Source organism: Phocoena phocoena, chromosome 14 (assembly GCF_963924675.1).
Source record: "Phocoena phocoena chromosome 14, mPhoPho1.1, whole genome shotgun sequence".
Classification (NCBI taxonomy): domain Eukaryota; kingdom Metazoa; phylum Chordata; class Mammalia; order Artiodactyla; family Phocoenidae; genus Phocoena; species Phocoena phocoena.
Genome location: NC_089232.1, coordinates 35,484,033 through 35,494,803, shown reverse-complemented (window position 1 = coordinate 35,494,803; position 10,771 = coordinate 35,484,033). Strand labels below are relative to the sequence as shown.

At 46.9% G+C, this 10,771-nt stretch overlaps 1 protein-coding gene across 1 annotated transcript in view; it reads right to left on the bottom strand.

Moving 5' to 3' along the window:
- Positions 1-234: 234 nt before the first annotated feature.
- The window catches only part of SPRED2 (sprouty related EVH1 domain containing 2), a 122,188-nt gene continuing 111,651 nt past the window's right edge, over positions 235-10,771 (bottom strand). Inside the window, exons 8-9 of the mRNA XM_065890816.1 lie at positions 3,333-3,482; positions 235-900 (exon numbers count right to left, since the gene is read on the bottom strand). Coding sequence (XP_065746888.1) covers positions 235-900; positions 3,333-3,482 — 816 coding nt within the window. The remainder of the gene's footprint in view (positions 901-3,332; positions 3,483-10,771) is intronic.

Below are 10,771 nucleotides of genomic sequence, written 5' to 3'. Positions count from 1 at the left end.
CGGTTAGCTTGATTACAGATTAATAATACACGAGGGTCTAGGTGGCGGTTCCTTGCCTTAGAACACTGTGTGCGCACACGTGGGTGAGACTGATGCAGGGGTGCAGAGTCCACCAGGCAGGTTCCCCAGGCTGGAACGGCACCTTGGGTACTCAGGAGCGGGCAGAGATGAGAGGATGGAGGAGACAAGTCCCCTTGGGGCTGTGGATGGAGGGCGGTGGGGAGGGAAACCGAGTCACACAGCTGCTTTGTGCTTCCCGCCGCAGCACCTACACATCACTCCGCAGTGGTAGCAGGCCCGCAGGGGCAGGTAACAGCACATACAGGGGGCCAAGAAAGACAAGGCGATAAGGGCCATCCACCGGAGGCAAAACTTCTCGTCGCTAGTATCGCACGAGCACGGGTCTGTATAGTCCCCCTCGGGGTCTGACATACAGTGATAGAGCATGCTGTCCGCACACCACATACAGCTCACCCGGCGGATGCAAGTTCTCACGGAGTCGGGCGCGTCCTGACAGTGGCCCCTCCGGTTCTCCTCGTGGTTGAACATGTCGCGGCAGTACTCGCACCGAGAGCGCTCCCCGTCCTCTTTCCGCCGCCGGGACTTGCCCCGGGAGGGCTGGGTCTTGATCACGCTGCCTCCGCGCCCCTTAGGGTCCTCGCCGAGGCCAAAGTCTGAGGAGTCCACGTAGGGGTAGTTGTAGTCGTGCTTGGGGACCTCGCCCTTGGCGAAGCGCACGTAGGAGTCCGCGTCCTCCGAGGGGTCCAGGTATTTGCCCCTCACTGGCGCGTGCCGGTAATCCTCGTAGCCCGTCATCCAGATCTTCTCCCGGGGGTTGATGCGCACGATCTCCTCGTCGTCGTCCGGGAAGCTCACCTGGCGGTAGGGCCTTGGCATCGGCTGCCCCAGGAAAAAGGAGGCGTTACTTCATAGCAGTGGCAAAACAAACCTCCGATATGCATCTTTCACCTTGGCAAAGGCATTGCTTTAAGGAACTGACCCATCCTGTAATTACTGAACAGCTTGTGGGTCAAAGATGTATTTCAAATTGTGAGTCCCAATCCCTTCCTGGGTCAGGAAGTCAATTTAATGGGTGGAGACCAGCATTTCCCCCCCTTTCTGTTGCAGTATTACCATATATGGGGGGGAAGTATACACAGCGTAAGAGTAAAGTGAATTTTCAGAAGCTGGACATGCCCAGATCAGAAAGCAGAACTTGAGGCCTCCCTAGAATATCCTCAACCTCCCTTCTGTGACCCCCCACCCCTAAGGTAAGGAACAGTGACCCCTAAGGAACAGTGATTTCTAACAGCTTAGATTAGTTTCACCTGTTTTTGTACAGCATGCTCTCTTTTTTAAGACTGGTTTCTTTTTTGTTGAGAGAAACAGCAGAACACTGGCGTGCACTGCATATTACAAGGTAAGTACCCTTGTTATCTTTGTGTACATAACATGTGCCTACTGGGCCATGATATAAAACGCATGTGTCACTGTGGGTCATGTGCAAAACAGCAAACTATGAGGCTCAGAAGTACCTTGTAATCTGGCTGGGAAGATAAGATGTTGAGATATGCAAAGGGTAAGAGTACAGGCTCCAGAGGCCAACTGTGTTTGAACCCTGCCAGGATCTCACAGGTGGTGAGCAGCAGAGCTGGAATCTGAGCCGGGGATGGCCCAACCCAGGGCCACACCCTCATCGCTGCAGGTTGTCCCGTTACAGTTTGCATCAGTGCCTTGTCCAGAGGAGCAGGTGCTGAATACATAGTTACTGAGTTGATGCAGGTAAGCCTGCCTTGCACAGGGCATCCCAGTTGTGGCAAACAATGAGATTTTCCACCTTCGACGCCCTTTGAGCATGAAGGCTTTTTTGTACGCGGGCCTCTCCCGCTGCAGAGCACAGGCTCCGGACACGCAGGCCCAGTGGCCATGACTCACGGGCCCAGCCGCTCCACGGCACGTGGGATCTTCCCAGACCAGGGCACGAACCCGTGTCCCCTGCATCGGCAGGCGGACTCTCAACCAACCACTGCACCACCAGGGAAGCCCCGAGCAAGAAGGCTTTTTAAGGGATGAGGAGCATGGCTCTGAGCAAACCCACTGGAGAGGAATTCGGACCATGAAATTTACCAGCAAGCTGCTAAGCCTCAGACTTGGTTTCCCTGATGATCAAACTGCATAGGGCTACTGAAAGAATGAAGAGAAAGAATCTGTGCGGTGTCAGCATAGGGCCGGTCACACAGGATGTGCTTGGTGCCTGTTGCCAATATTGTCATTATAATATTGTCCTAGAATTTATCACATGGTGATTAACTTTACTCATCACTTCCCACCAGACTGTGAGCTCTGTGAAGGCAAGGGCCACGTCTCACAGGCTCTGATTTGCCCTAATTCCTGCCAGATTCTTCATGTCAGAGTTTCCCCAACTTTGGAAAATCACAATCCTTCATTATTTCAAAACAAATCTTGGGAGCTGACACAGACTTTGCTAATAATTTATTTTGCAAAGTAAGGAGAATCAAAAAGTCAATTCCCATCTATTGCTCCCATAATGTGATTTTAAAAAAGAACTTTTAATGCCAAAAATATTAGGAAGCACACAGTAAAATGGATTTTGAAAAAAAGTCATACAAATCTACGTTATAAAACCTCAGTGGCTCATGCTTTTTCTCTTTTCAAAGCAGACTGGTGGCCACATCACCCACGTGGGCACCAGTCCACACCCCACAGTTTGAGAACCTGCTCTGAAAAACGGCCGCTTGGTAAATATTTGTTGAATTACTGAATTCCAGCTACAGCTCCCCAAGCAAGCCTGGGCCTGCAGCCCGCGATGCCAGGGCGCTCAAGCCAAGTGTACAGTATTCTGTGGTCCCGATCGCAGTTCTGTGCTTTCACACAAAGCCGGGAGGCCCTTTGGACGCAGGAACGCATAGTGTTAGCGTATGCTAACGCACAGTATGCTAGCAGGAGGTAGCATAGTGCCCTGCGTGAGCGGAGACCTGCGTTTGCATCTTGTTCCAGCAGGGACTCTGTCTCCCTAAGCCTCGAGCATCCCCATCTCTCAACTGGGGATGCGGAGGACCTGCTTGTGGGTGATTTGTGAGGATTAAAGGAGATAAAGCACATGAAGGCTTGGCGAGGTGCCCGGCGCACAGAAGACTCTGCGTTGAGGGTGAGTCGCCCGCACCACCTCCAATATGGGGGCGGAGGTACTAAGTAGGAGAAGAGAAGAGGCCTAGGCTCTGGCATGTGGCTGAACGCCAGGGGAAGGAGGCTGTTCCGGGATCAGGAGCCGCCCACCCCATGACCCCCCCAGGAACGAGACCGCCGCTCACCTGTTCGAGGTGATAGTGGTCCGTGGGGTATGGGTCGTGGAGGTGGCCCAGGGTATAAATCCTCCGGTGCTCACACGACGTGGGGGAGGAGACTGTGCGAGGAGGTTGTTCCCTCTTCTGCGACGAATTAGAAGAACTGTCCGTAGCTGTCTGCGTAGAAGGAGATAGCCGTGAGTTAATTAAAAAAACAAAACCCAAACCTGCACAAAAACCTAACACCATCTACGCACACTGGTGGCGTCTCGCTGGATTCCCCAGAATCTTGAGTTTATCCTGGCTATGGGAGGCCGGAGGACCCCTGAAGGGCCAGGTTGTTTAAACACGGCAGGCAGAGAAACCCAGCCACAGACCCTGGAAAGCTGGGTTTGTTTTCTCAAACTGTGGGAGCAGTGACCGGCTTTGGGGAAGGGCTCACAGCACCAGGCCTCCTGCTGGTGCGCTCCAGCTGGATCAAGAATGGTCACCTGTTTGTGGCCCTGGCTGCGAGGTCCTCGGGTAAGCAGAGGAGATGCAAACAAGCAAGAATCCAACCTATATGTTCCTTTGTGGGGCTAATCCCAGCCTGGGGACGTCTCAGAGGTGAAGGATACCTCAGGGGTATCATAGGTACTGGCTTTCCAGGAAGAAATTTTGTAATCTTCGGCTCGGAGGCAAGCCTGGGGGTCACCATCTCTGGAGAGGGAGGGCAGAGCTGTTTTCTCAGTAGAGGCGACGAGTTCAGATTGGAGCCTGCATGATGGCGTCTTAGGAAGGTGATCAGCTATCAGAATGGACTGTGGCTGTGGACAGAGCACAGGCCCTCTCGCCTCCCTGTATGCCCACCACCTGAGTGCTTCATGCCCCCCGGTGACCCCAGGTGATGGTCACTCGCTCCATCCCTGGGGCCCGGGAGTCACATGTTCATAAAGACTTCTGTCAAGTACAGCTGACCACTGCCTTTAAAACCAGGGCCCCTCAGAATGCTCACTACACCCCTACTTCCTTAGAGGGATGGACCCCACCCGCCCCCTTTTGTTTTCTTCGCAAATAAATGCAAAGATTTCCCTTGATATCTAGGTGTCCTATTTCTGGTAAATATCTAGGAACTCCTCCTTTGCTGTTGCTTCTCACTTTTATCTTCCCCTTATCGTATTTGCTTATTTATCTCCTTTTATTTTCCTATTTTTTTGTTCGTGTCATAGATCCTCCAAAGAGCAAGGTAAGGTTGAAACAAATAGACTTATAAAAGTTGTTCCCCCACCCCCATTTATAAAGTAATAAACGCTTAGAAAAATGGGAGTATAAGTATCCAGGAAAAAGAAAAGACACCCGTTATTTCCATTATGCAGCACAACTGACGTTAATTTTTAAAACCTGCTGGACACGTGCAGCATGCCTTGGGAAACCCAAGCCTCCTGGATTTTTCTTTGATTCTGTTTGGTTCATGTGATGCAGGGCTGATGCTGTTTCCAGTCCCACAACAATCCAGTGACTGATTCAGATATGGATCACCCACACAGTCCTCCCTGAGGCAGTACGGAGAGAGTTCTGATGGAGAGGTCAGAAAAGATGCTGTCTGTTTCTATCTCTGAAGTTAAGAGCTAAGGGTCCTGTAAGCCTGGAATCCTGGTGAGGCGGCAGGGAAAGAAACTGTATGAGGATGAAGTGAGGCAAAACCAAGGGAAGAAGGCCCCCGCAGACACCACTTGAGCTTCTACATCCAGCCAAGCCTGAATCCTGTCCACCCTAAGATGTCCCAAAGGTAAGAGCCAACTCCCTTTGATAATTTAACCCAGAATGCGTTGGGTTCGTCCCTTGGGTGCACTTTTCCCCAATTCCTTCTCTGTGGCAGCCTTCCACCTGCATCACATTCCTGGCCTCGCTCTCGCCTCACTCCTCTGCAGCAGGTGGAATGGAACAGGGTGTCCAGAGCCTGCTACTTCCCTCCTCTACCTCTTGGGAGCCACCCAACTGGCAAATTGCATGTGCTGGCAACCATTCTTGGGACTGTGCGGTCTACTTGGAGGTCGAGGGCCCACCCCACTGCGGGGAGGGTGTGGAGACCCAGCGCACGTGTGCCTGGTGGGGCAGGTCTGTCTAATCCTGGGGTCCATTCCTGGAATGTCCACTTCCCACAGGTGTACGCCAGCACTAACCTCATCAGTAAAGAAAGGGCTCCTATCTTTTCTTCTCAACTGGTTCAGAACTCAGACAGGAAGGAGTTGCTATTTACCCCTCAAATCCCAGCAACTGAAAGAGACCAGACTGATATACAAGAATTTTTACTTTCTTCCAAACTCTGCTCTGTCCTCCAAGTCTCACCCACCCTTTCCTTATGTCTTTGGAGATCCTGCCTCCCTCTTTTAACACACCGGTGGTTGTAAGTTGACAGCACGACAACGCAAACAACCCGTAACAGTCTCACATTATGTGAAGGCTTATGATGGGCCAGGCCCTGGCTACATGTGAACACCACTGCAGGCAAAATATTGTCTCCACATCACACACAGGAAAACAGAGACTCGGAGAAATTCGGGATCCTGCCGACCAGTGGCAGGCAACCACTGGCAGAGCTGGACAGAAATGCAGACCCTGCTCCCCAAGCACGGTGGGATCTCAACGCACCACATCACTGGCTTTGCAAACCCAGGAGGGCCCACGCCAGTGCCTGCTCTGTGTTAATCTTGGTGAGATGAATACGAGTACAACTATTCCAAGTAAGACAGTGTGCCCTGACTCATACAAACTCAGGAGAAAAAGGGATGGTGTCTCAGAATACAAAGGTTTCAAAATAAAATGGACAACCTGGAAGAAATGGACAAATTCTTAGAAATGCACAACCTGCCAAGACTGAATCAGGAAGAAATAGAAAATATGAACAGACGAATCACAAGCACTGAAATTGAACCTGTGATGAAATATCTTCCAACAAACAAAAGCCCAGGACCAGACTGCTTCACAGGCGAATTCTATCAAACATTTAGAGAAGAGCTAACACCCATCCTTCTCAAACTCTTCCAAAATATAGCAGAGGGAGGAACACTCCCAAACTCATTCTATGAGGCCACCATCACCCTGATACCAAAACCAGAAAAGTATGTCACAAATAAAGAAAACTACAGGCCAATATCATTGATGAACATAGATGCAAAAATCCTCAACAGAATACTAGCAAACAGAATCCAGCAGCACATTAAAAGGATCATATACCATGATCAAGTGGGGTTTATTCCAGGAATGCAAGGATTCTTCAATATACACAAATCAATCAACGTGATACACCATATTAAGAAATTGAAGGACAAAAACCATATGATCATCTCAATAGATGCAGAGAAAGCTTTTGACAAAATTCGACACCCATTTATGATAAAAACCCTGCAGAAAGTAGGCATACAGGGAACTTTCCTCAACATAATAAAGGCCATATATGATAAACCCACAGCCAACATCGTCCTCAATGGTGAAAAACTGAAAGCATTTCCACTAAGATCAGGAACAAGACAAGGTTGCCCACTCTCACCACTCTTATTCAACATAGTTTTGGAAGTTTTAGCCACAGCAATCAGAAGAAAAGGAAATAAAAGGAATCCAAAACAGAAAAGAAGAAGTAAAGCTGTCACTGTTTGCAGATGACATGATACTATACATAGAGAATCCTAAAGATGCTACCAGAAAACTACTAGAGCTAAACAATGAATTTGGTAAAGTAGCAGGATACAAAATTAATGCACAGAACTCGCTGGCGTTCCTATACACTCATGATGAAAAATCTGAAAACACTCCCATCTACCATTGCAACAAAAAGAATAACATATCTAGGAATAAACCTACCTAAGGAGGCAAAAGACGTGTATGCAGAAAATTATAAGACACAGAAGAAAGAAATTAAAGATGATACAAATAGATGGAGATATACCATGTTCTTGGATTGGAAGAATCAACATTGTGAAAATGACTCTACTACCCAAAGCAATCTACAGATTCAATGCAATCCGTATCAAACTACCACTGGCATTTTTCACAGAACTAGAACAAAAAATTTCACAATTTGTATGGAAACACAAAAGACCCCAAATAGCCAAAGCAATCTTGAGAAAGAAAAACGGAGCTGAAGGAATCAGGCTCCCTGACTTCAGGCTATACTTAAAAGCTACAGTAATCAAGACAGTATGGTGCTGGCACAAAAACAGAAAGATAGATCAATGGAACAGGATAGAAAGCCCAGAGATAAACCCACGCACATATGGTCACCTTATCTTTGATAAAGGAGGCAAGAATGTACAGTGGAGAAAGGACAGCCTCTTCAATAAGTGGGGCTGGGAAAACTGTACAAGTACATGTAAAAGTATGAGATTAGATCACTCCCTAACACCATACACAAAAAGAAGCTCAAAATGCATTAAAGACCTAAATGTAAGGCCAGAAACTATCAAACTCTTAGAGGAAAACATAGGCAGAACACTATGACAGAAATCACAGCAAGATCCTTTCTGACCCACCACCTAGAGTAATGGAAATAAAAACAAAAGTAAACAAATGGGACCTAATGAAACTTCAAAGCTTTTGCACAGCAAAGGAAAGCATAAAGAAGACCAAAAGACAACCCTCAGAATGGGAGAAAGTATTTGCAAATGAAGCAACTGACAAAGGATTAATCTCCAAAATTTACAAGCAGCTCATGCAGCTCAATAACAAAAAAACAAACAACCCAATCCAAAAACAGGCAGAAGACCTAAATAGACATTTCTCCAAAGAAGATATACAGACTGCCAACAAACCCATGAAAGAATGCTCAACATCATTAATCATTAGGGAAATGCAAATCAAAACTACAATGAGATATCATCTCACACCAGTCAGAATGGCCATCATCAAAAAATCTAGAAACAATAAATGCTGCAGAGGGTGTGGAGAAAAGGGAACACTCTTGCACTGCTGGTGGGAATGTGAATTGGTTCAGCTACTATGGAGAACAGTATGGAGGTTCCTTAAAAAACTACAAATAGAACTACCATATGACCCAGCAATCCCACTACTGGGCATATACCCTGAGAAAACCATAATTCAAAAAGAGTCATGTACCAAAATGTCCATTGCAGCTCTACTTACAATAGCCTGGAGATGGAAACAACCTAAGTGCCCATCATCGGATGAATGGATAAAGAAGATGTGGCACATATATACAATGGAATATTACTCAGCCATAAAAAGAAACGAAATTGAGCTATTTGTAATGAGGTAGATAGACCTAGAGTCTGTCATACAGAGTGAAGTCAGAAAGAAAAAGACAAATACCGTATCCTAACACATATATATGGAATTTAAGAAAAAAAATGTCACGAAGAACATAGGGGTAAGACAGGAATAAAGACGCAGAGCTACTGGAGAACGGACTTGAGGATATGGGGAGGGGGAAGGGTGAGCTGTGACAGGACGAGAGAGAGTCATGGACATATATACACTTACAAACGTAGTAAGGTAGATAGCTAGTGGGAAGCAGCCGCATTGCACAGGGATATCAGCTCGGTGCTTTGTGACAGCCTGGAGGGGTGGGATAGGGAGGGTGGGAGAGAGGGAGACGCAAGAGGGAAGACATATGGGAACATATGTATATGTATAACTGATTCACTTTGTTATAAAGCAGAAACTAACACACCATTGTAAAGCAATTATACCCCAATAAAGATGTTAAAAAAAAAAAAGGCAACCCTCAGAATGGGAGAAAATATTTGCAAATGAAGCAACTGACAAAGGATTAATCTCCAAAATTTATAAGCAGCTCATGCAGCTCAATAACAAAAAAACAAACAACCCAATCCAAAAACAGGCAGAAGACCTAAATAGACATTTCTCCAAAGAAGATATACAGACTGCCAACAAACACATGAAAGAATGCTCAACATCATTAATCATTAGAGAAATGCAAATCAAAACTACAATGAGATATCATCTCACACCAGTCAGAATGGCCATCATCAAAAAATCTAGAAACAATAAATGCTGCAGAGGGTGTGGAGAAAAGGGAACCCTCTTGCACTATTGGTGGGAATGTAAATTGATACAGCCACTGTGGAGAACAGTATGGAGGTTCCTTAAAAAACTACAAATAGAACTACCATATGACCCAGCAATCCCACTACCTGGCATATACCCTGAGAAAACCATAATTCAAAAAGAGTCATGTACCAAAATGTTCATTGCAGCTCTATTTACAATAGCCCGCAGATGGAAACAAGCTAAGTGTCCATCATCGGATGAGTGGATAAAGAAGATGTGGCACATATATACAATGGAATATTACTCAGCCATAAAAAGAAACGAAATTGAGCTATTTGTAATGAGGTGGATAGACCTAGAGTCTGTCATACAGAGTGAAGTCAGAAGGAGAGAGACAAATACCATATGCTAACACAAATATATGGAATTTAAGAAAAAAAATACTGTCATGAAGAACCTAGGGGTATGACAGGAATAAAGACTGTGTCCTACTAGACCTACTAGAGAATGGATTTGAGGATATGGGGAGGGGGAAGGGGAAGGTGTGACAAAGTGAGAGAGGCATGGACATATATACACTACCAAGCGTAAGGTAGATAGCTAGTGGGAAGCAGCCGCATAGCACAGGGAGATCAGCTCGGTGCTTTGTGACTGCCTGGAGGGGTGGGATAGGGAGGCTGGGAGGGAGGGAGACGCAAGAGGGAAGAGATATGGGAACATATGTATATGTATAACTGATTCACATTGTTATAAAGCAGAAAGTAACACACCATTGTAAAGCAATTATACTCCAATAAAGATGTTAAGAATACAAAGGTTTCTACAGATCTCAATAAATACTTTCTGAATCAGTAGATAAGGGCCCTTCAGTATGATTCACATCTCAAGGGTTAAACTCTTATCCAACACGCGTGTGCCAGGCACGTCTTAGGTTAGAAGCTACCCTCGTACTAAACACTGTAATACGCACTTGCCATTTAGTTCTTGGAAACTCACTTAACACATCCCTCACCTGGTGTTAGTCACCTGAATCCACCCCGTTTTCTGTGACCTGTGTCCAGGTTAATGTAGGGAAAGTCATTCTGAGAAATGAGGCACACCCGGTATTTCCTAGTACTCCTCAGCCAATCAGACTCTCCCTTCTAATGCTCCCATCTTTCCTCCCCAGCCCCGGCCAGCCTCTTCCCACTGTAAAGTGCAAAGTTCCTGGACAATTTTCTGACAATTCAGAGAACGTGAGACTGAGAAAGGCCTTTCGAATTCTCCTACTCTGACAACAAATCTGTACAGAGGAGCGGTGAAGCCAGAAGGCGGAGGTGTGCCCCCAGTTTACCGCCTCCTGCGGGGAGGTCCCAGCCCGGCCCACAGCCTCCTGCCACCAGCCTGCTCTGGGCTTAGAGCACGCAGGAGAGGTTCCATTGGAAGCTGAGGCTTCCCATCTCTGCTATCAGATAAATCTT